Source organism: Notolepis coatsorum (assembly GCF_963971535.1).
Source record: "Notolepis coatsorum genome assembly, chromosome: 1".
NCBI lineage: Eukaryota > Metazoa > Chordata > Actinopteri > Aulopiformes > Paralepididae > Notolepis > Notolepis coatsorum.
In genome coordinates, this window is record NC_140165.1 from 103,448,076 (window position 1) to 103,474,334 (window position 26,259).

Below are 26,259 nucleotides of genomic sequence, written 5' to 3' on the forward strand. Positions count from 1 at the left end.
TGCAATAGTCTCTTGATCCACAGACGAATACAGCTGTTCTCTGTAGACTGTAGCTCCACAGTGAAGAAAGCTAGCCGGCCTCAGGCTCTCTGAGGCGCAGACTCGACGTGGCTCCTCACAGGGTAAATCCCACACGTGTAGGCGTCAGCGATTCTCCGCTCCATAAATCACAGGACCAAAACAAATATAATCCAGCCGCAAAGGGCTATGTAGTCGTCGGGTAGATTAATCCAGTGTACATGTCCACACGGTTCTCGTCTAGGTCTCCTCGGGTGAAAGCGCCATGAAAGCAGCCCAGCCTGGATAAGCACTCTAGCTGATACGAGGAAGCGTTGGTGATGCTGGTCACTGTAGAACTTTAGCCGCACGATACACTATACACAAATAGACTATTACTGACTTAATAGAAATATGTCGCACTCGACGGTATAGCGCCAAACTCTGACAATTCAGTTATTAATTCGCACGCGGTCTCAATGCTCTATTTGGGGCCAAACAGGCCATACTTCACCGCACGGAGTATCGTGGGTGAGGCTTCAACTTATTGGGTAACTCTACTTCTGTATTCACCTGCGCCATATTTATATGCACGGCGAACAATCTAGTGCCAACCTCATTTCTGTCTCGTATCCCTGGGCAAGGCCGGGCATGTACAGACATGTCTTGACGGTGGCCTTGAACCTGACTCTGGAGGCATGGCCCTGGCGCCTGTGGACCGCTGTCCAATAGGAGAATGAAATATTATGGTCTGTACTAGGCTAAAGGGATATTCCGTGTATATGTACAAGGAATATACAAGGGATATCAAACGATATACAAATACTATGCAATATATATCAATCAATAAATATATATATTCGGTTTAATCTGATCCTTTGTAACAGGTATATTGTTAGTAAGTTAGCCATGTAATAAGGGGGATAATGTATAGCTATACTCGGTCATTGTCGCAAAATAATTGACCTTCACTGACGTTTAAAACACCTCGGCGAGGCGCCTCTGTGTTCTAAACTCCGTGTCGGTCAATTATTTTGCGACAATGACCTCGTACGTAGCTATACATTATCCCTTACATATATATCTGAGCACCTGAAGACTGTGCTATTAAACCAGGAAGTGCAGCACTATGTTGATAAGGCTGTCAGCAGTAGAGCCACTACTGTAGTGTCCTGCGCGCGTGAATATTAAAGGCAACCAACTTATTCACGCGTCCTGCGCTGCTGCAACACACAACACAACTAACACAAGAGTGAACAAAAAAACGCTCATGGACCCGCGGTCTGTCGTTGACTGCTCGCTTGTGTTGTTCGGTGGATTCGTTTTGGATTATCTGGGCTCGCCAGTCGCCAAACAAAGTATCAAAACATACACTACACGGACCCGCGGTCTCACGCTGACTGAAGTCGCTTGTGTTGTCGCGCAGTGTGTCAGACTCTGGATGCTTTAGACACCCGCCCACCTCTACCTCTGATTGGCTTACCATGACATTTTACTCAACCTCAGCCTCTCAGCGCAGAGATCTGTCTGATGAAAGAAACAGGTTCAATCATATTAGTAACGCGCCGCATTTTTTGGCAGTAACGGTAACGGCGTTATTAAGATTGGAAGAGTAATCCGATAGACTAACGCCGTTATTTATAACGCCCATCACTAAAATACGTAGGGGCGACAGTGGCTCAGGAGGTTGAGCAGGAGGTAGAGCAGTCGTCTGGTAATCCGGAGGTTCCTGGTGTCGTATTCGATTTATATAGAATAATCTTCAGGACGAGGAGATTGCATTTAGATATTTATTCAAAGGTAAGTATTCGTTAAGCATGAGTGTAACTCCATCCACGGCTGGCAGCCAACTGACTGTCAGGACCCCTTGTCAGGTATACATAATAGGAAGGTGCGCCTGGCGCGCCTGTCGTAAATGATATATTCAAAGCATGAATATTATAGTAAATGATATATTCAAAGCATGAATATTACACCTGGTTCGATTCCCGCTCCTCCCGAGCAGGTTGGCACCTTGCATGGTTGCCTCTGCCGTCTGTGTGTGAATGTGTGAGTGAATGGGTGAATGTGATGAACAAATTGTAAAGTGCTGTGGATAAAAGCGCTACATACATGCAGCCATTTACCATTTAAATATTCTCCTTCATGCACTCTCTATTGGAGCCCTGCACTCCTGGGGCAGCTGGAGAAGCTCACCACGCTGATTCTCGACTGCAACAACTTCACGTCACACGTCAAGTTCCCCTACCTGCCTACCGTCACCACCGTCAGCGTCAACAAGAACAAGATTAACAATCTGCCTGTTTTTGTGGAGGAAATCCGTCGAAAGTTCCCCAATATCAAGTGAGTATGTGTTTTTTTTGCGGAACTGTTTTTATTTTTATTTTAACAAACAGTCATATCTGGTTATTTCTATGTTATTATTACACGATAATTACCCTGAAATGTGTGGACCTTAGTGTGGAGTGCTGCAGTCTTATGTTATTCTTCTTAAAATCAAGGATTCTGAGCATGATGAACAACGAGGCAGCACCTAGCTACTTCAACGGAGGGAGTTTTACCCAATACCAAGATTATAGGTGAGCATATTACCACTTTCTGTGCCGTTCACGTAGTTCTACGTTTCTGTGGCCCGACCGTTGAGTGCCGGAAACGTAGATCTACGTTTCTGTGGCCCGACCGTTGAGTGCCGGAAACGTAGATCTACGTTTCTGTTTCGGTATTTATTTTATTCGCTATTGCCATTCATAATCCATCGAGGCAGCTTGTGCATGCTGTACTGAATGTGTCTGAGATCGCAGACGGTCAATACCACCGCCTACCGCCTTGCGGCCACTATTGCACTCCATTTGAAACTATGTAGTTTCTTTTCTCTACCGAGCTGCGGCGTGGGGGTGGGTTCTAAACACTCCGGCAAAACAAGCGCTTGTAGGGATGGCTTGGACAACTGACCCCGCCCGCCCGTTCATGTTAGTGTGTGAACATGATGTATCTGTCTGTAAACTGTCCTTTCATTGTGGCCACGGTGAAATAAACGTTTCTATTATTAATAATGACGGCTCATCGTTTTGTCCTTTAATATTTCCCATTACACCCGTTGGTCACATCACGGCACGAATGGGCGCCCCGCTGCAAGCCCCCTTTCATCCGTACATGATGAAAGATAATACCGATAATCTATAGCGTTGATTTCAGATTGATTGTTGATCCAAGCGAGGAATGGCAACGTGATAAGTGAATTCCAATAAAACGCTGTTTTCGCGTCTTTTCATGGGATTACTCAGAATCACTCAAACTATACTCATATTCACCACGGTATAAAACGGAAATGTACGGATTAAGAAAATGTTGACTGGAAGAAACTCACTGACAATCGAAAACGTTGAATAGAACGCTGGCACTGAAGGCCCACAGTGCCCCCTGCTGCCTGGCAATCAAAGTGTTAAATAACTATATTTAATATATTACCATACCTATATTAGAACAGTGCCATTCAATTTTGAATTAGGCCTACTTGAAATTGAAAAAGAAGAAAAAACTTTGACCTGCCATCTTTTTTAATTTAAAAGTGGTAGAGATTATAGATACCATTTTTATGTAGAGTAATATGTTTTTTAATAATACATCCACAGAGATTTTAGAAAGGTGCAGAATAAAAGTATTGTTTTTCCCCACAACAAATTATTGATTATTGATTAACTCAGACAATGTCATAGCCAAGCCCCATCTCTGCTCTCTATAGTGGCAGCTTTCCATTGCCTATTTTCACGATGCGTCACGATGTTTGCAGAGCTATATCTGTAACTGAGGGGTACAATTCCCTGACTGTATTGATAAGTATGGTATCATTAAACCACTACCGCTTTATGTACTTTAATTACTGGCCATACAGTACATGATATATAAATATGATGAACACTTCCCACATTGAATCGGTTCCACACAAAGGTATAATCAAGTATTTATTGCAGCAAAAGGTACATAATATACTTCTCTATTATACTTTGGATGCGCTTATAAGGCAAAGGAATATGCGTAGGCAAATCAATAATGAATGTCCATTCTCTGGTTACGCAGGAGGTAATTATACAACCTGAATCTTAGGGAATTATATCTATGGTACACTAGTAATATATAGCGAGAGATACTGGAAGGGTCCCCCCGGTTGTAAGCCAGCAGGGGTAGAGGATCTGTCGGTAGTAGAGAGTCTGGTCAACGATGACTAAGGAGACTCCAAGTACAGGAGACGGTGCAATAGTCTCTTGATCCACAGACGAATACAGCTGTTCTCCGTAGACTGTAGCTCCACAGTGAAGAAAGCTAGCCGGCCTCAGGCTCTCTGAGGCGCAGACTCGACGTGGCTCCTCAGGGTAAATCCCACACGTGTAGGCGTCTGCGATTCTCCGCTCCATAAATCACAGGACCAAAACAAATATAATCCAGCCGCAAAGGGCTATGTAGTCGTCGGGTAGATTAATCCAGTGTACATGTCCACACGGTTCTCGTCTAGGTCTCCTCGGGTGAAAGCGCCATGAAAGCAGCCCAGCCTGGATAAGCACTCTAGCTGGTACGAGGAAGCGTTGGTGATGCTGGTCACTGTAGAACTTTAGCCGCACGATACACTATACACAAATAGACTATTACTGACTTAATAGAAATATGTCGCACTCGACGGTATAGCGCCAAACTCTGACAATTCAGTTATTAATTCGCACGCGGTCTCAATGCTCTATTTGGGGCCAAACAGGCCATACTTCACCGCACGTTGTATCGTGGGTGAGGCTTCAACTTATTGGGTAACTCTACTTCTGTATTCACCTGCGCCATATTTATATGCACGGTGAACAAACTAGTGCCAACCTCATTTCTGTCTCGTAGCCCTGGGCAAGGCCGGGCATGTACAGACATGTCGTGACGGTGGCTTTGAACCTGACTCTGGAGGCACGGCTCTGGCGCCTGTGGACCGCTGTCCAATAGGAGAACGAAATATTATGGTCTGCACTAGGCTAAAGGGACATTCCGTGTATATGTACAAGTAATATACAAGGGATATCAAACGATATACAAATACTATGCAATATATATCAATCAATAAATATATATATTCGGTTTAATCTGATCCTTTGTAACAGCCGCCTCCTAATTAGTCCCACCTAATTAGCTAAGCAGAGACAGATTAACCGCACTGTCCACTACTCAATGTCTGTTGTGAGGGGTCGGGCAGTTCACAAAGTCATGGGGTCATGGTCGTCATCGATAGTATCGGGGAGCCTTGGCAGTTCTATTAGCCTCGCCACGGGTCGGGTGTAGATCCGTCCTTGGACGAGCACTTCGGCTGCTCGGACCTTTCCGTCGGCACCGGTGATCACTTTGCTTACGCGGCCAGCCGGCCACATAGCTCGGGGTAGTGACTGGTCGATAATCATGACGACTGTTCCTTCTGTCAAATTGTCTCTCTCTTTCACCCATTTCTGGCGGGTCTGTAGAGACGGTAGATAGTGGAGTAGGAAGCTGTTCCAAAACTTGTCAGCCAATACTTGACTGTACCTCCACATTCTTCGGCCGTTCGCTTCTTCAGGCCTGTACATTGTCTGTGGTAGCGCGGGGTCCAGCCGCCCCATCAAGAGTGTGTTGGGGGTGACTGGGTCGACATCTGCTACATCACTTGAGACGTAACCGAGGGGCTTTGAGTTCAATACTCCCTCGATCTCCGTGAGGACTGTCATTAGGACTTCTTCCGCCACGGTCTGGGCCCCAAGCACGGCGTACAGGGCTGTCTTTATTGAACGTACTTCTCGTTCCCAAGTTCCACCGAAGTGAGGTGCGTTCGGGGGATTAAACTGGAAGTCAATCTGGGATGGAGCGAGGTGGGTCTTAAGTTCTGGGCCCATAGCTTGGAAGCTCTCTCTCAGCTCTCTTTCTCCGCCTTTGAAGTTTGTCCCATGATCAGACAATAATATAGACGGTTTGCCTTTCCGCGATGTGAATCTTCGGAAGGCCATAAGGAATGAGTCTGTGCTCATGGTTGGAAGGAGTTCTATATGCATCGCTCGGGTGGTCATGCATTTGAATACAATACCCCACCGCTTCTCGGTTCCTCTTCCTTTCTTTATATACAGCGGGCCGAAACAGTCCATACCGGTGGAGTGAAAAGGCTTGTCGCCGAGTCGGAGGCGACAGGGAGGTAGGTCAGCCATCCGGGGTATACTGGGCTGCGCTCGCCACTTACGACAGTCTAGACAGGTTCGCTGGAAGCGCCGCACTGCTTCTCTCCCTTGCAGTATCCAATAACGACGTCTGATCTCCGCGAAGACTCTCTCTGCCCCGGCGTGATGCACATCCTCGTCGTATTTCTTTATGATCAGCTCTGTGACCTTGTGTCGGCTGTTTAAGACTATCGGGTACTTGACGTCATCCGGTAAGTCTGGAGCTCTCCGCAGACGACCACCCACTCTGATGAGACCATGGGCGTCGCTCTCGGGGGCTAGGTGGAGCAGTCTGCTGTCTGATGGGACGGGCTTTGCTCCCTGTAGACAGTCTAGCTCATCGGGGAACGAGTCTCTCTGGGCTCGTTGTAGTAGAAGAAGTTCTGCTTCTTCGTAGTCAGCTGCTGTAATGTCAGTAGTGAGCTGAACCTCTGGGTGGTGCCACAGGAATGTCTTTAGCTGCGCACTCTCTAGGGTGAGGCAATCGTCTATGTCGGGGTCTGTGGAGACGAGTGTGTTCAATCCACAGAACATAGATTTCTTGTTTTCGGCCTCCTCTTTACTCGCTTCCCGTGGGGTGGGTGTAGGCCACTCTTCTTCCGGGAGCTTGAGGAACTCTGGCCCGTCACTGTATAGGTTGTGACGGGTGAGGTCATCCAGGGACATTCCCCGGGTGATGACGTCAGCTGGGTTGTGTTTTGTGTCCACATACCTCCAGCTTGCTACTTCTGTTAAATCTTGAATCTCTGTGACTCTGACTCCCACGAAGACCTTGTATCTGCACGAATCAGACCGGATCCATGTGAGTACTGTCGTGGAGTCTGACCACAAGATTGTTCTTTGCACCGGAATGGTGAGTTCACGTTGGATTAACGTGGCGAGTTGCGCTCCTGCTAGGGCTGCGCAGAGCTCTAGACGCGGGATAGATTGTTGCTTTCGTGGGGCTATTCTTGAGCGAGCCAGGATGAAAGCAGTATGTATTTCTCCTCCCTCCTCTCGGGCACGCAAGTAGGCCACCGAACCGTAGGCTACTTCGGAGGCGTCGCTGAAGACGTGCAGGTCCATCTGGCACGTCTCCGGCCTCACTGTGGGTGGGAAGTAGCTGCGGCGTATGTTGACACCTGGGAGTGAGCTGAGTTCCGTCTCCCACTCTCTCCATGTGGATGCAAGGTGTTCGGGTATGGGGTCGTCCCAGCCCTGGTCCTTGTCCCATAATGCTCTTACAATCATCTTTGCCCTGGTGGTGTAAGGTAGAATACATCCCAACGGGTCATATTGTCTGGCGAGTGTTCTGTATACACTCCGTCTGGTGGTCGGTAGTGCAGTCGACCTTCCCTGCTCCTTGGTCAGGGGTGTGTGTTTATAATGGAGCGAGTCTGTTTTGAAGCGCCAGACTAGTCCTAATGTCATTTCTTGGGCTTCTCCTGGGATGGTCGCCATCCAGGTCTCGCTGCTTGCTGCCTTGTCCTCGGGGGAGAGGCTGCGCAATACTTGCGGGTCGCTGCTGGCCCACTGCCTGAGATCAAAGCCGCCTTTGATCAGGGAGGCGCGGAGCTTGAGTAGAAGGGCCTCGGCTTCTTCTGGCGTCGAGACGCTTTGCAGACAGTTGTCCACGTAGAAACTATTTCCTACACTTTGTCGGACCTCTTCATCAGCTGCTGGGTCCTCTGCGACGTGCTTTTGCAGTGCAAACGTAGCACAGCATGGGCTGCATGTGGTTCCGAAAGGGAGGACTTCCCATTGATAGATGGCTGGTTGCTCATCCCCGATCCTCTCTCTCCATAGGAACCGCAGCAGGGGCTTGTCCTCCTCCACTAGTCTCACCTGCAGGAACATCCCTTTGATGTCGCCGCTGATGGCCACCTTGTCTTGGCGGAAACGTAGTAACACGCCTAGTAGAGAGGGGCCGAGTGTTGGGCCGGGCAAGAGCTCTTTATTCAGATTTTGTGATCCGATCTGGTAGCTGCAGTTGAACACAATACGATCCTTGCCGTTGTGGTGGACTTTGTGGTGCGGCACGTACCATGATTCGGTCGTCTGATCGGCCTCTTTAATGTCAATTTTCTTTATGTGTCCCGCTGTGATTAGCTTGTTAATCTCAGCGCGGTACACCGTCTCTTGAGCGGGGTCTCTGGCTAGGCGCCGCTCTGTGTTCAATAGATACCGCTCCGTCGCTTCTTTTGGGGCGTGGAAGGTAGGCATACCCTCTCGCCTCAGGAGTGGAGTTGCGTATCTCATCACTCCGTTGACTTTGACTCTCTTTGTCCCCTGCTCTAGGAGGGCTATAGCGTAAATGTCTTCCTTGGAACGAATGTCTTTCTTTTCGTTCTTAAAGGGCATTGTCTCTAGTGTCCATAGCCTCTCGACATGCTGTAGGAGGGTGGTGTCTTCTTCTGTCACTCTGGAGTGGAGGCAGTTAGTGGCTGCTGTTCGGTTAAGAGACTTAGCGAGGGGGCCTTGTAATGTCCATCCTAGGCGGGTCTCGACTGCTGCAGGACAGCCTCTGGGCCCTGTGTGGACCCGGTCAATCGGGACGATGAGGTCTGCATGGTCGGAGCCTATCAGCAGGGTCGGGGTGGCACCGTCTATGAGCGGTATAGGTAGTTGACGCAGGTGCACATATTTATCCATCAGCTTGGCGATGGGGTAGGTGTACTGCGACAGGCCTATTTCTTGGCTGGTGAAAGCATTAGTAATCCTATACCGTCTCTCTGGCTGCCCGCTTGCTGCGATAGTGAAGGAGACATTCTCGCCCTTTATCGTCTTTAGATCTCTTCTTATTGTCCGAATCGTCATCTGGTTTTCGCTCCCCCGCAGCCCCAGCTGGGCCGCAGCGGACGCGAGGAGAAGGGTCTTCTCTGACCCGTCGTCAAGGACGGCGTAAGTGTCCATAACCTTATCTTGGTAACTCAGTGTTACGCGGACCACCTTTAAGAGCACCCGGGCGCCCCCGCTGCTGGCGGGGTCAATGTACATAACACTTGCCTTTGTGCTGCTTGAGGGTGCAGGCTTTCTTCTGTTACTGTCGTGTAGGACATCTAGGTGGGCTCCGTCACACCGACTACACCTCTTCTTTAAGCGGCAATCGGCTGCCATGTGACTGCGCGCACATCGGTAACAGCGTCGGTTGGACTTTATCCATTGACTCACCTCGTCGGCGGTCATCTTCTTGAACGTGTCACATTGTGACAACCAGTGTTCCTTTTCGCAGTACGGGCACACCATCTTCCACTTCTCTTTCATCGAGGGGGTACTGTGGTTCTTGCTGCTCGGTACTGATTCTGATTGGTGCATGACGGTCACCAATCTGCGGCCATCGTTTGCTCTCCTAGGTCCCTCTCTGGAGCTTGGGGTGCTCTGCATGAACGTATCCAACCGTAGGCTGTTGACTTCTCTCGCCAGGAAGTCGGCTAGGTCTAGGAGGGATGGCTCGGGACCGTTAGGATCACGGTGGTCTCTTTGCCGCCTGAAGCGCTCTTGTCGGGCGGGCGGAAGCTTCTCTAAAATCCTCTCGACATTAGAGTTCGCGTACAGTTCGTGCATACCCTTTTCTCTTTGCGCCCCCAGCATCCCTACCAGGGATTGTACCTTGATAGACAGGTCATCTAGTGAGCGATTGTCTGTGGCTGGGGGTAGGCGGTCAATATGCCTTATCTCTTGTATTACGTAGTCCCATATGCGTCCATATCTTTGGTCGAGTGCTGCTAGAGCCGCTGTGTATGGGGTAGTAGAGGTGGCATAGGCCAGCGCTATATTGTGCGCTCGGGGCACCTTGAGGTGCTTCAGTAGGATAGCATACTTGTACGGTTCATCAGCTACATCGGACATCATTGTCTCTAAGCACATTCGTAGCTCCGTGTACTGTGCTCTGTTCTCGTGGATGAAGTCCGGAAACGTCGGTGTGCCAATGTATGATGCCATGGATGGCTGGCACATCGGTGAGCGTTGGAAGAGAGGCCTCCTAGGCGAGTCTCCTCTTACGCCTCTTGGTGGGCTGGTACCTGCTGGGTACCATGGCCCGCGTATCCAGGTGCTGTTCCTCGGGGCTGGTCGTGCGTCAAGCTCACCCGTGAATTGAGTCGGGGGTCTGTAGCGCAGAGCCGCGGGGGTAGAGCCTGGGCTGTACTGGACCTCCTGGTCCTGTGGAGTACTGTGCTGCTGTCGGGCTTGATTCTCCTCCTCTCCCTCTTCTTCTTCCTCTGGCAGGTCCTCTAGATCCTGTAGTCGTCTATTTAGCCTCTCCGCGGTGTAGACCGTTTCTTCCTTGTAGCTGGGTCTCACGTGGACCGGTCGGGGAAGGAGTTCGGAGGGGGGTATAGGCTCTCTCTGGTGATCGGGCTCAGGGTCGCTTGATCGGGTAGGGGAGGGTGCCCTTGACCCTTGTCTTGACGAGGCCCTGGAACCCCGTGCGGAGGGAGGGGGTGTTGCCCTGGTGATCAGCTGCTCCATTATCTGCGCTTGTAATCGGTCGCGCTCGGCTTCGCGCTTGGTGAGAGCGAGGTCGCGCTCTGCTTCTCTTTGGGCACCGGCAGCGGCGCGCTGGGCTTCGGCGGCGGCGCGCTGGGCTTCGGCGGCGGCGCGCTGGGCTTCGGCCCGGTCCCTTACCATATTCTCTTCCGTCTGAAGGCGTCTAATCTCTAGACGTATACGATCTTCGTCGCTCCGTTGCTGCGCCTGAAGGCGTTCTCTTTCCATGGAAGAATGTTCGCGCTCACTAAGCGTCTGTGCTTGGAGTCGATTGCGCTCTGTTGAGGCTGCTAGGCTGGCGAGGAATGCCTGTGCCAGCATCTTGTCCGCCTCGCTGGGGGAAGACGCTGGTTGAGGTGATCCGCTCCTGGCAGTACTCGTTGGAGATCTGTTCTCCTGTGGCGAGTCCTGGAGATCCATCTCCGGGGTGCTCTCCTCTTCTTGTAGCGGGTAGAGTTCCATCCCTGGAGAGCTGTCTTTATCCTGGAGCTCTCCGGGGACTACTTCTTCGGTCTTGGCGGGGGGTAAAGTCATGTCGGGTCCCTCCTGGTCTCCACCGTGAGCTTGGTCAGTTACGTTAGAACCCACTAGGGCCTCTATTGGCGGGGTAGCCTGGTCGATAGGGTCGGACATAATTTTACTATCTACTTTTTCCGCGTTTACCATCTGTAGAAAGCTAGGTAGTATATTGGCAACGTAATCCTCTAAGTACTGAGGTGTCTGCCGTCTACGCTGCGGGCGATCTACTTTAGGAGAACCGTTTTGTGGAGTGTTCATCATAGGCCATGTCAATATTAATACCACTATATTAATATTACACTAGTTACCCTCCGGCTCGAAGGACCAATTGTAACTGAGGGGTACAATTCCCTGACTGTATTGATAAGTATGGTATCATTAAACCACTACCGCTTTATGTACTTTAATTACTGGCCATACAGTACATGATATATAAATATGATGAACACTTCCCACATTGAATCGGTTCCACACAAAGGTATAATCAAGTATTTATTGCAGCAAAAGGTACATAATATACTTCTCTATTATACTTTGGATGCGCTTATAAGGCAAAGGAATATGCGTAGGCAAATCAATAATGAATGTCCATTCTCTGGTTACGCAGGAGGTAATTATACAACCTGAATCTTAGGGAATTATATCTATGGTACACTAGTAATATATAGCGAGAGATACTGGAAGGGTCCCCCCGGTTGTAAGCCAGCAGGGGTAGAGGATCTGTCGGTAGTAGAGAGTCTGGTCAACGATGACTAAGGAGACTCCAAGTACAGGAGACGGTGCAATAGTCTCTTGATCCACAGACGAATACAGCTGTTCTCCGTAGACTGTAGCTCCACAGTGAAGAAAGCTAGCCGGCCTCAGGCTCTCTGAGGCGCAGACTCGACGTGGCTCCTCAGGGTAAATCCCACACGTGTAGGCGTCGGCGATTCTCCGCTCCATAAATCACAGGACCAAAACAAATATAATCCAGCCGCAAAGGGCTAGATTAATCCAGTGTACATGTCCACACGGTTCTCGTCTAGGTCTCCTCGGGTGAAAGCGCCATGAAAGCAGCCCAGCCTGGATAAGCACTCTAGCTGGTACGAGGAAGCGTTGGTGATGCTGGTCACTGTAGAACTTTAGCCGCACGATACACTATACACAAATAGACTATTACTGACTTAATAGAAATATGTCGCACTCGACGGTATAGCGCCAAACTCTGACAATTCAGTTATTAATTCGCACGCGGTCTCAATGCTCTATTTGGGGCCAAACAGGCCATACTTCACCGCACGTTGTATCGTGGGTGAGGCTTCAACTTATTGGGTAACTCTACTTCTGTATTCACCTGCGCCATATTTATATGCACGGTGAACAAACTAGTGCCAACCTCATTTCTGTCTCGTAGCCCTGGGCAAGGCCGGGCATGTACAGACATGTTGTGACGGTGGCTTTGAACCTGACTCTGGAGGCACGGCTCTGGCGCCTGTGGACCGCTGTCCAATAGGAGAACGAAATATTATGGTCTGCACTAGGCTAAAGGGACATTCCGTGTATATGTACAAGTAATATACAAGGGATATCAAACGATATACAAATACTATGCAATATATATCAATCAATAAATATATATATTCGGTTTAATCTGATCCTTTGTAACAATATCTATATTCTATATTATAGCTATGGAGAAAATAGTCCGGCTCATTTGACAGACACTATTTGTAGTCCAATATGTAAAAAGATTGTTAATTTTTTTATGTATACGTTTGCGTGTTATCCCGTGGTGAATATTGTATAGTTTCAGAGTGATCCGGGCTAATTCCTGGAAGCTGAGTTATGAAGCGCTATGTGCATTTTGCGAAAGTCGTTCGCGTTGCTCGCCTGGACACGATATTATTTCCAATTCAAACGTATATAATAGGTATTATGTTTCATCATGAAGGCATCAAGGGGGGGGGTCGTTTTGTGATGCTCTGATCGTCAGCAACGGCATACATTTTTAATACTACATACGTTGATCGTTGCGATCGATGTGAAATCATTCTAGGATCAAAGTAGGATTGATGTCATATAGTCCTTACCTTTAATAGGAGGTATTGCAAAAAGATTATTCCAATTGTCTGATCGCGATTTCCAGTATTGATGTCCATCGTGTCCCTGACATGAATTGGCACAAAATATGCATCAAGTGTGATGGACGTGTTCCATGGTGCTCGGATGAAGCGTTTCACTTGCCTGGGTCCAAATTCTCCGCCTGGACCATATAAAATGTAACACACAGTGTGAAATAAGGTTTCAAAGGGTAGGCGATACTGCCACCTAGCAGGATTTAGCCGGCATTGCACTCTCGGGGGCTTAGAATGAGTTCCAATGATAACACAGAGGTCCGTGAGAGTGTATAGAATATTAAAGTCGAAAAAAAGAAACACTGACCAAATAACGAGTGTTGTGAAGGGCCAGATTAAACCGAATATATATATTTATTTGTATATATATATTTAATTGTATTTGTATATTCTCTAATATTCCCTGATATCCCTTGTATATTCCTTGTACAATATGCATTGCATATCCATTCTAGCCTACTGAACATCCCATAATAGTCTCCATTCTACTATTGGTCGAGACCTTGGTGCCAGGCTGCCATACCCCCCAGACCCAGTTCAAACGTACCGCTCAACATGTACGAACAAGTCCTAGTTCCGCGTAGGAATCTGGCTACCGCACCACTAACGGTACTATTTGTTCAGTGCGTATATATACTGCGCTACTAAAGTAGGACTTCCTTTTTTAGTCCAGTTTCTTACCCTCCAATAGAGTGACAGACGTAAAGCCTCCCTGTGACGCCACGTGTGGGAGTAAGGCCAAGTTCGGCCTACCATCGGTATTGAGACATCGTGTATATTAATATTTGAATAGTCATATTTGGCACTATATCGTCAAGTTGGACGTAGTCTATTAAGCTAATAATAGTCTATTCATATGTAGTGCTTCGTGCGGCGAGAATACTATCGTAGTCAGTACCCCATCGTTTCGGGCAGAAAACTGGCTGCTTATCCAGGGTGGCCGACCCCATGTGAGGCTGCACCCGAGGAGCCCCAGAGCCGACGAGCGAGTGGACCTGCATACCGGATTATTCTACCGACGACAGCCCGCCTTCCCAGGCACGGATTATGCTTTGTATACAGTGATTATTCTATGGATAAAGACCAACACTGCCGTGTGTTGGAAAACCCCCCCCCCGGAGAGGACGACAGGTGAGGAGACGCTCTACACGATGAGGTCGCTTCACGTCTCTCCATCGTGGACCGGAGGAAGCCGGCCCACAGAGAGTCCAACTGCTTTCATCTGTGGATCGAGGATCGCTGAGGCACCGAGCCGCACAACCGTGGGTTCTCCCAGGATACCCTCGGCCAGACGGATACAGCCAGACTCTACCCCCCCCCCCCTTCTCCAGTTGTCTTACAAGCGACCGGAATTCCCCCCTAGTGTATCCAGTTCTATAATCATTAAAGTATCATTGCTATTATTCCTTAAATATTCCAGGTTGTATATTTACCGCCTGCGCCACCAGAGATTGGACGTTCTCTATTGATATACCAACGAATACTCATTTGCCATAAAAGTGCATCCTATTTCAAATCATAAATGTAATTAAGTGATTGCTCTACATACCTTTTGCTATGTATTAATTATTATTAAACGCAGACTTTCGACTTGGTACATTTGTGTTGGATCGTTTCATCTACGTGGGAGTGTTTACCATAATTATTTATGCCTAGTACTGGGTGGCCAGAGTCTAAAGTACAAGAGGTAGTGGTAGTAAGTATCATATCTAACAATACAGTCAGGGAATTGTACCCCTCAGTTACAATTGGTCCTTCGAGCCGGAGGGTAATTAGTGTAATATTAATATAGTGTTATTAATATTGAAATGGCCTATGATGAACACTCCACGAAACGATCCTCCTAACCAACGCCCGCAGCGCGAACGACGGCTCCCTCAGTACTTAGAGGCTTACGCTGTCAGTCAACAACCTAGTCTTCTACTAACAGTAAACGCGGTAAAACTAGAAAGTAAAAGTATGTCTAACCCCAACGCCCAGACTACCCCGACCATAGAGGCCCCTACGGGTTCTAATGTAACTGACCAAGTTCACGGTGGGGACCAGTGGGAACCAGACATGACTTCACACCCCGCCAGTACTGAAGAAGTAGTCCCCGATGAGTCCCGGGAGGAATACAACGCTACCGAGAGAGAACTCGGCACGGAAGAAGACGGGGAGAGCACCGTGGAGATAGAGCTCCAAGGCTCCGCAAGGAGTACCCCGAGGGAAGGCTCCCCTATACAACCGCCTTCTCCCAGCGAGGCAGAGAGGACCCTACAGCAGGCCTTCCTCATCAGCCTGAACGCCGCTGCTGAACGCGACCGACTGCAGATCCAGCAGCGGAGCGAAGAAGAGCATATACGTCTAGAAATAAGACGCATTCAGAGGGAAGAGAATGTGGCCCGAGACCGAGCAGACAGCCAGCGAGCAGCTGCTGGTGCTCTACGGGACGCAGAGCGCGACAGACAGCAAGCGCAACTAATAGAACAGCTGATCAGACGGACAACACCCTCTCCCTCCGCCAGAGGCTCCAGGAACTCGTCTAGACACACCTCCAGGGCGGCATCCCCTAGCCGAGTAAACAACCCTGAACTTGACCAACAGACGAGGTCTATACCCCCCACAGACCACCTCCCCCCACCGGTCCAAGCGAGACCTAGCAACCGGGAAGGAGCAGCATATCCTGTGGAGAGGCTAAACCAGAGACTACAAGCACTGGATGACCTAACTGAAGACGAAGAGGAAGAGGAGGAGAACCACGCCCGACGACAGCACAGTACTCTACCGGACCAGGAGGTCCGGTACAGCCCAGGCTATACTCCCGCGGAGCTGCGCTACAGACCCCCGACTCTATACCCGGGTGAGCACGACGCACGACCCGCACCGAGGAACAGCACCTGGACAAGCGGGCCATGGTACACTGCCGGTACCAGCCCATACCAAGGAGCGGGAGGAGACTCGCCTAGGAGGCCTCTCCCCCAACGCTCGCCGATGTATCCACAGTCAGCGGCATACATTGGCACGCCTATGGTACCCGACTTCACCCAAGAGAACCGGGCCCAGTATACAGAACTCCGCATGTGTCTGGAGACCATGTTGGTGGATGTATTGGATGAACGCCATAAATACGCCATCCTACTGAAGCACTTAAAGGTACCCCGCGCACATAATATAGCGCTCGCCTACGCGACTTCCACCACCCCATACACAGCAGCGCTGGTAGCATTGGACCAGAGGTATGGGCGCATATGGGATTACGTGATCCAGGAGATCCGACACATCGACCGCTTACCCCCAGCAATAGACAATCGAGCACTGGACGACCTGTCCATCAGAGTGCAGTCCCTGGTAGGGATGTTGGGAGCGCAGAGAGAGAAGGGGAGGCATGAACTTTACGCCAACTCAAATGTGGAAAGGATCTTGGAGAAGCTGCCGCCCGCTCGACAGGAGCGTTTTAGGCGGCAGAGAGACCACCGAGACCCGAATGGCCCCGAACCGAACCTCCTCGATCTAGCAGACTTCCTGGCGAGAGAAGTCAGCAGCCTACGGCTAGATACATTCGGACGGAGCACCCCTGGCTCCAGAGAAGGAACCAGACGACTAAATGATGGAAGAAGATCGGTGACTGTGATGCACCAATCGGAGTCAGTACCGAGCAGCAGGAGCCACAGTACCCCCTCCAGAACGGAGAAGTGGAAGATAGTGTGCCCCTACTGTGAGAAAGAACACTGGCTAGCGCAATGTAACTCCTTCCCCAAGCTGAACGCGGAGGAAGCAAGTCAATGGATAAAGTCCAACAAGCGCTGTTTTCGCTGTGCGCGCTCACACATGGCAGCCGAATGCCGCTTAAAGAAAAGGTGCACCAAGTGCGATGGAGCCCATCTGGACATACTTCACGACAGTAACAGACGGCGCCCTTCACCCGCACCATCCAGTAGCAAAGCGAGCGTCATGTACATCGATCCCGCCAGCAGCAGTGGAGCCCGAGTACTCCTAAAAGTAGTGCGTGTGACACTAAGCTACCAGAATAAAGTCCTGGACACTTACGCCGTCCTCGATGACGGGTCAGAGAAGACCCTTCTGCTCGCCTCCGCTGCGGCCCAGCTAGGGCTGCGGGGAAGCGAAACCCAAATGACAATTCGGACAATAAGACGAGATTTGAAGACGATAAAGGGCGAGAATGTCTCATTCTCTATCGCAGCAAGCGGCCAGCCTGAGCGACGGTACCAGATTACAGACGCTTTCACCAGCCAAGAAATAGGACTGTCGCCGTACACATACCCCGTCGCCAAGCTGATGGAGAAATATGCACATCTGCGCAAGTTACCGATCCCGCTCATAGACAATGCTATGCCGACCCTGTTGATAGGCTCAGACCATGCAGACCTCATTGTCCCGATAGACCGGGTTCATACCGGACCCCGAGGCTGTCCTGCAGCAGTCGAGACCCGTTTGGGATGGACTCTCCAAGGCCCGCTCGCCAAATCTCTCAACCGAAGTACAGCCACTAGATGTCTCCACTCCCGAGTCACAGAGGGAGAAACCGCACTCCTGCAACACGTAGAGCGGTTATGGACCTTGGAACAAATGCCCTTTAAGAACGGAAAGAAAGACATTCGCTCTAAAGATGACATTTACGCCATTCACCTCCTCGAGACAGGGACCAAGAGAGTCCCGGTCAACGGCGTGTTGAGATACGCCACGCCACTCCTGCAGCGAGAAGGAATGCCTACTTTCCACGCCAAGACAGACGCCACAGAACGGTACCTGCTGAACACGGAGCGGCGCTTAGCCAAGAACCCCGCCCAAGAGAGTGTATACCGCGCTGAGATTGAGAAGCTCATCACAGCGGGACACGTCACAAAGATGGACATTAAAGAGGCTGACCAGACCACTGAATCGTGGTACGTGCCTCACCACAAGGTCCATCACAACAGTAAAGACCGCATAGTATTTAACTGCAGCTACCAGATCGGATCCCAAAATCTGAATAAAGAGTTACTGCCCGGTCCCACACTCGGCCCCTCCCTACTCGGCGTTCTACTCCGCTTCCGCCAGGAAAAGGTGGCCATCAGCGGGGACATTAAAGGAATGTTCCTGCAGGTGAGATTAGTAGAGGAGGACAAGCCCCTGTTACGGTTCCTATGGAGAGAGAAGCCAGGAGATGAGCACCCAGCCATCTACCAATGGGAAGTCCTCCCCTTCGGAACGACGTGCAGCCCCTGCTGTGCTACATTTGCACTACAGAAACATGTAGCAGAGGACCCAGCAGCGGACGAAGAGGTCCGACACAGCGTAAAGAACAGCTTCTACGTAGACAACTGTCTACAAAGCCTTTCAACCCAGGAAGAAGCCGAGGCTCTCCTGATTAAACTCTGCGCCTCATTGATCAAAGGCGGCTTTGATCTCAGGCAGTGGGCCAGCAGCGATCCGCAAGTACTGCGCAGCCTCTCCTCCGAGGACAAGGCAGCCAGCAGCGAGACCTGGATGCTTACAATCCCGGGAGAAGCCCAGGAGATGACCCTGGGATTGGTGTGGCGATTCAAAACAGATTTGCTTCACTACAGACACAAGCCCCTGACTACGGAGCAGGGAAGGCCGGCGGCGGCGCCGACCACCAGACGGAGTGTGTACACAACACTCGCCCGACAATATGACCCGCTAGGATGTATTCTACCGTACACCACCAGGGCAAAAATGATTGTACGAGCATTGTGGGACAAGGACCAGGGCTGGGACGACCCCATTCCCGCACACCTTGCATCCACCTGGAGAGAGTGGGAGATGGAGCTCCACTCACTCCCAGGCGTTAATATGCGCCGAAGCTACTTCCCACCCACGGTGAGGCCAGAGACATGTAAAATGGACTTACACGTCTTCAGTGACGCCTCAGAGGCCGCATACGGATCAGTAGCCTACTTGCGGGCCCAAGAAGAGGGGGGAGAGATCTACACAGCATTTGTCCTCGCCCGCTCGAGAATAGCCCCACGCAAGCAACAATCTATCCCACGCCTAGAGCTCTGCGCAGCCCTAGCCGGAGCGCACCTAGCCACGCTCATCCAACGTGAGCTCACCATACCGGTGTCTAGAACAATCCTGTGGTCAGATTCCACGACAGTACTCGCCTGGATCAAATCGGACTCATGCAAGTACAAAGTCTTCGTGGGAGTCAGAGCCACCGAGATTCAAGACTTAACCGAAGAGTTAACCGGAGAAACAGAGTGGCGCTACGTTGATACAAAACAGAACCCAGCTGACGTCATCACCCGGGGAATGCCCCTAGATGACCTCACCCGTCGCAATGTCTACAGTGACGGCCCAGCATTCCTAAAGCTCCCGGAAGGAGAGTGGCCCACGCCTATCCCGAGGGAAGCCAGTCAGGAGGAGGCTGAGAATAAGAAGCCTGTGTTCTGTGGATTGAGCACTGTTATCTCCGCAGACCCCAACATAGATGATTGCACTACCATAGAGAGTGCACAACAAAGGACATTCCTACTGCACTACCTACCGTCTCTACAGACCCGCCAGAAGTGGGTAAAGGAGAGAGACAATTTGACAGAAGGAACGGTCGTCATGATTATTGATCAATCACTGCCCAGAGCTGTGTGGCCGGCCGGCCGCGTAAGCAAAGTGATCACCGGTGCCGACGGCAAGGTCCGAGCAGCTGAAGTGCTTGTTCAGGGTCGCACTTACACCCGTCCCGTGGCGAGGCTCATAGAACTGCCCCGACTCCCAGACACAATCGATGATGACCATGACCCTATAACCCTATGACTTTGTGAAGTTGACTGACCCCTACAGCAAACCCTTATGTGTAAATAGACAACGCGATTAATCTGTCTCTGCTTAACTGATTAGGTCTGGGACCAATCAGGGGGTGGCTGTTGTGAAGGGCCAGATTAAACCGAATATATATATTTATTTGTATATATATATTTAATTGTATTTGTATATTCTCTAATATTCCCTGATATCCCTTGTATATTCCTTGTACAATATGCATTGAATATCCATTCTAGCCTACTGAACATCCCATAATAGTCTCCATTCTACTATTGGTCGAGACCTTGGTGCCAGGCTGCCATACCCCCCAGACCCAGTTCAAACGTACCGCTCAACATGTACGAACAAGTCCTAGTTCCGCGTAGGAATCTGGCTACCGCACCACTAACGGTACTATTTGTTCATAGTGCGTATATATACTGCGCTACTAAAGTAGGACTTCCTTTTTTAGTCCAGTTTCTTACCCTCCAATAGAGTGACAGACGTAAAGCCTCCCCGCGACGCCACGTGTGGGAGTAAGGCCAAGTTCGGCCTACCATCGGTATTGAGACATTGTGTATATTAATATTTGAATAGTCATATTTGGCACTATATCGTCGAGTTGGACGTAGTCTATTAAGCTAATAATAGTCTATTCATATGTAGTGCTTCGTGCGGCGAGAATACTATCGTAGTCAGTACCCCATCGTTTCGGGCAGAGAACTGGCTGCTTATCCAGGGTGGCCGACCCCATGTGAGGCTGCACCCGAGGAGCCCCAGAGCCGACGAGCGAGTGGACCTGCATACCGGATTATTCTACCGACGACAGCCCGCCTTCCCAGGCACGGATTATGCTTTGTATACAGTGATTATTCTATGGATAAAGACCAACACTGCCGTGTGTTGGAAAACCCCCCCCCCGGAGAGGACGACAGGTGAGGAGACGCTCTACACGACGAGGTCGCTTCACGTCTCTCCATCGTGGACCGGAGGAAGCCGGCCCACAGAGAGTCCAACTGCTTTCATCTGTGGATCGAGGATCGCTGAGGCACCGAGCCGCACAACCGTGGGTTCTCCCAGGATACCCTCGGCCAGACGGATACAGCCAGACTCTACCCCCCCCCCCCCCTTCTCCAGTTGTCTTACAAGCGACCGGAATTCCCCCCTAGTGTATCCAGTTCTATAATCATTAAAGTATCATTGCTATTATTCCTTAAATATTCCAGGTTGTATATTTACCGCCTGCGCCACCAGAGATTGGACGTTCTCTATTGATATACCAACGAATACTCATTTGCCATAAAAGTGCATCCTATTTCAAATCATAAATGTAATTAAGTGATTGCTCTACATACCTTTTGCTATGTATTAATTATTATTAAACGCAGACTTTCGACTTGGTACATTTGTGTTGGATCGTTTCATCTACGTGGGAGTGTTTACCATAATTATTTATGCCTAGTACTGGGTGGCCAGAGTCTAAAGTACAAGAGGTAGTGGTAGTAAGTATCATATCTAACAATACAGTCAGGGAATTGTACCCCTCAGTTACAACGAGTATACTCGTTATTGGCGGTTAACCGCTGGCGGCCAATAACGAGTATACTCGTGATTGGCGCAGAAAGTTTTTTTTTTTTTGTATCCACTTTTTCTCCCATTTTCTATATATTTTCTCCCATCCCAATTTCGTATCATCCAATTCAACCCTCCCCTGTCACGAACGCTGTTTCTTGCCTCCCACAAGCCGGCTGCAATGTGGACTAAGTCATACATAGCACAAGTCCCCTCCGGTACTTGAGGTAACAGCAGTCGCATCTTTTCACCTGCGCAGCTCGATCTCTCAGTGGCGAGGAGTAACGCGTGGGAGGCTCACGCTGCCCCCGACACTTCCTGATTCTACTGCGCAGGCGCACCAACCGACCTGTAGGAGTCGCTGTCCACAACGCCCGATCCCCACCCTTCAGTTTCCCTCCCCGTAATACGGCCAATGTGTATTACTGCGGACAACCAGCTAAACTGAAAACAATGTGCAGAGCTGGATTCGAACACGCGAACCCAGCGTCTCCACATTGGTGGCGAGTGCCTTGCCCACTACACCACCTAGCCGCCCTGGCGCAGAAAGTGTTAATACGCTTGTCATTTAAACTATTTTTGCGGGTTCAACATGTATGTTGTTGTTTACATATCCCTTCCCTACTTCCCATTTCCCCATGTGGAATGCACCTGATTGGATAAATTACATGCTGGTGCTCTAGTGTGACATCTAGTGGCTGAATGTTATTATTACTGAATGAACATATTTTGATCAGTTCAGAGGCAAAACAATCAATTTCACATTACTTTTCCCAATAATTCTGCAGTTCACTGTAGCTGTTTTGTGTCTGTGTAATGTCCAGGACAGTCCATTCATTCCACCCACATTATATTATGAAAACAAAATTATATTAATCCACATCGAAGGGAAACACTAAATGCAATTCCTACACCCAATTATACAAATCAAGCATTACAAATTCAGGATAAATTAAGCGAAATTCAATACCCATCATTATGCCATCATTATCCCTTTCAATAATGCAAATGTTGGATGGAAACTGATTACATGTAACTGGAGTACAGTATTTAAAGCTGCAATAATCATTTTCTGACAGCATTCTTCACATTTTCAAAAATTCTTATGACCACCTGCTATCAGAAGGTCTCATTGAGTCGTGGAGTCCTACTCAATCAGCCCTGCGCCACCAGCGGCCGGTCTGTTATTCCATCACTTATTTTCATTGTTGACAACCTAGCGTGTGTTTTAGCTCTGCCTATTTTATAAACCTATGCATTTAAAAAAAATTAAAAAAATCCCAAGCAAATCTCTTAATCACATTAATATTGTGCTGTCAGAACAATATTATGTTTGTAGGTGACGTATTTACCAACCGTGTTTAACAACCATAGGAAATGCCCTAGAGCAGACCTGGGCATTGTACGGCCCGCGGGCCGCATCCGGCCCGCGGGATGATTCTGACCGGCCCGCGAAAGATTACATGATAATAAAAAAAAATATAATTTTTTTTTTTTTTTTTTTTTTAATATTTTTTTTTTTTATTTTTTTTTTTTTAACTTTTTCCTTTTCATGTCAACGTTCACACGCACAATATACGCTTAGGAGACATGCTCAGAAGATGTTGGTTCTCTTTGGATCCACCTACATATGTGAACAGACATTCTCATTCTCGTTTACCAAGTCCAGGTACAGATCCTCTCTCACTGATGAACATCTGGCAGCTGTGCTTCGCATCTCCACCTCAGACATGCAACCTGACTTTGTTGGACTTGTTAAAGCTCAACAGAGACTGGATTTCTCACACTGAATGAAACAAAAAAGAACTGAAGAACACTAAAATGTGGAAATATAACAAGTGAAATGGGACACTTGATATTTTTTTTTCTTAATGTTTAATATAGGCATGTAAAGTAAAAAAGGCTACAAAACTGGGACACTTTTCTTTACACAGTTCAGTGACATGTCTTGTTTATTTTTGCTATAAGATGATGTGATGTCTTTAGAAAGCTAAGAAAATCCTTGTTTCAATAGTATATGAAACTCAAAATGCCCTTTGTTATTAATGTTTCACATTTTGTTTATCATTTTGGAAATAAATTCTATTTGAATAAATGATATTTTTGAAAGCTAACCTCACCTTTTAATTGCCAAATAATAACATACACTCTTACCAGGGGTCAAAACAATGCCATTTACTGCTTTTTATATAGAAATAAAATGTATATTATGCATAATTGAGTTTGGAATTTTGGCCCGGCCCCCCAACATATGTTCAGTTGCTCATTCGGCCCCCCGGGAAAAATAATTGCCCACCCCTGCCCTAGAGTGTAGTTGAAAGCTAGTAATCCGTGCACATAAACGATTAGCATTTTCTTCCCCCAGCAAACCTCTTAGTTAAGATTGTGCCATGAAGGCAGTTGTACTTGATGTATTTACATTGATCACTTTGGTAAAATGAGAAGAGGCTTTCATTTTGAGAGACAGAGAATGAGTTGCTGTGTAAACAAAGGCTCCTTTTGTTATTGCAGCTTTAAATTATAGACATTGCATAACTAATCAGTTATGAAAAAACATAGTAATCATATTGTTGATACTTTTAAAAACTCAGAAGCATATTCGAAAGAGGAAATGCATTCTCATGCTGGGTTTAAAGGGGAATTATACACGCCCAATTTCAGAATTCATTGTGTGGTCTGAGACAGTAAAATGAAAATGAGCAACTCTTCCAAATCCAAAAACTAGAGTGCTAAAACTCAAACGTGTGATGTCATCAAGTATAAAGTCTATAGCTGCTCCATAGACAATATATGGAACGATTTTATAGATGACAAAGAGCACCCAGGAGCATGTTCTGAGTTCATAGGTACATTTTCTGTTTGAGAACTGAGAACACTACTGCAGAATAAAGCTCATTTGGATATGAAAAATAAAACAAACGTTCTGTGGGTCCACTAAATCAATCTCCCAATCTCATTGTCAACGGAGCAGCTCCAGACTTTATACTTGATGACATCACACATTTGGTTTCTGGCTTTGGGAGCTCATGCTCACAAATATTGATTGAACTGTCTTAGGACATGGAATCACGTTTGAATTTAATCTTGAATCCATGATTATCACTTAAAGGATTAGTTCCAAATCTTTCCCAAAGTAGGTTTCAACATTCATTTCAGGGCTTGTACAGACTGGACCGTGGCCCCATTGACTTTGCATTTGTTTTGTGACTAACTAGTCTAAGCTGTGGGTATCCTAACCTGTTCGCCGACGACGTCATGACAAATATGCATGCAGACCCGAAGCAGAAAGGAACATAATTCTGGTCAGAACAACGGGGCAGACTACAATATATTTGCATTTGTAATAGCCATGCTAGCAATCTAAACAATCAATCCATGCCAAAGCTAGATATGTAAAAGGTGAAAGACTCACTCACAGCCATGCTGATTTGGCAGAATGACATCCAGACGTTTTAGTTTGAAACAACTTTTAATCAGCGGAGTGCCATGGTTTCTCCATAGAGCCCTTTTGGCGCAGCAGCTTGCGCAGGTCCGGGGCAACTTAGTCACGTGACTCAGTTGGTATTGCTGATGGCTAGAATAAGGGAGGTGTAGTGGTTACGTCACTGTTGTTTCCGGCCGGTCCACCTCACTTGAAATTGCAATGTATTTCCAATGGACACATTTCTAAATCGTCTCGTTTAAAACAAATAAAGCATGAACTGTTAGGGATAGTGTTGTCGAGGACCCAATTGCTGAACAGGACAAGGAGAGAATAGGCAGACAAGACGTGGAGCCAGGGGTGAAGTGTATCAAAAAGGCTTTACTCAAAAAAGGGCAGCAACAAAGATATTCACAACAAAAAGGCACAGCAAAGCTGGCAGCAAGCAGGGTAGAAAAAGCATGAAACAAAACCTCAGCAGAGCTGGTAAGGGAAAGGCCCAAACTAATCTACAAACACTGACCAAAAACGAACTGTAAACACGAAAAACAAAGATGGTAACACAAACTGAAAACTAGACTTACTGACATAGGGAGACAAGGAACGAAAGACAGAGCAAGGACGAGGGTAACAGGAATAATCAGGAAACATCAACAGGAACCGAAATAATGAACCGACACAGGGAAGCTGGCAGACAAGACACCGACTAATTGACACATGAGGGTGATTGGGAACGAGACGTACCTGGGAAGGGAAACAAACTGAACACACTGGGGCAAAAGCCTAAAGACAGCAAATAGGCCAAAACACACTGGGGAAACACTAAAAGACAGAATAAACCTCTAACAAAAGCACGGGAGCACACAGGGTAACAGACACAGTGGAAGGGTTAACACTAAGGGGAGAAAACACATAAAAACAGATACTTTAACAATAAACAAATGGAGGAGGAGCAATGGCAACAAAAGTCCAGCAGGGGGAGGTACAGGATCACAGATGGAAGGAGCATGGGAAAGTCTGTGCAAAGGTGGGGGCAAGTGGGGGGCAGGAAAAAGTCTGTGCAAACGTGGGGGCTGTTCATGAGTTCTTGGATGGACAGGTGGGGAGGGGGGAGCAGCAGGGGGAGTCTGGCCAGGGAACGGTGAACCGTTACATGAACCTTGGCATGGTGTACCTTTCTGTGTGTATTCATCCACAATCTATAGCTCAACATGAAACA

The 26,259-nt window shown here is 48.4% G+C and overlaps 1 protein-coding gene across 1 annotated transcript in view; it reads left to right on the plus strand.

The window, feature by feature from the left end:
- The window catches only part of LOC311245387 (leucine-rich melanocyte differentiation-associated protein-like), a gene marked incomplete at its 5' end in the record, with an annotated part of 38,090 nt that overhangs the window by 9,927 nt on the left and 1,904 nt on the right, over nucleotides 1-26,259 (plus strand). Inside the window, 2 exons of the mRNA XM_084335229.1 lie at nucleotides 2,161-2,340; nucleotides 2,499-2,576. Coding sequence (XP_084191355.1) covers nucleotides 2,161-2,340; nucleotides 2,499-2,576 — 258 coding nt within the window. The remainder of the gene's footprint in view (nucleotides 1-2,160; nucleotides 2,341-2,498; nucleotides 2,577-26,259) is intronic.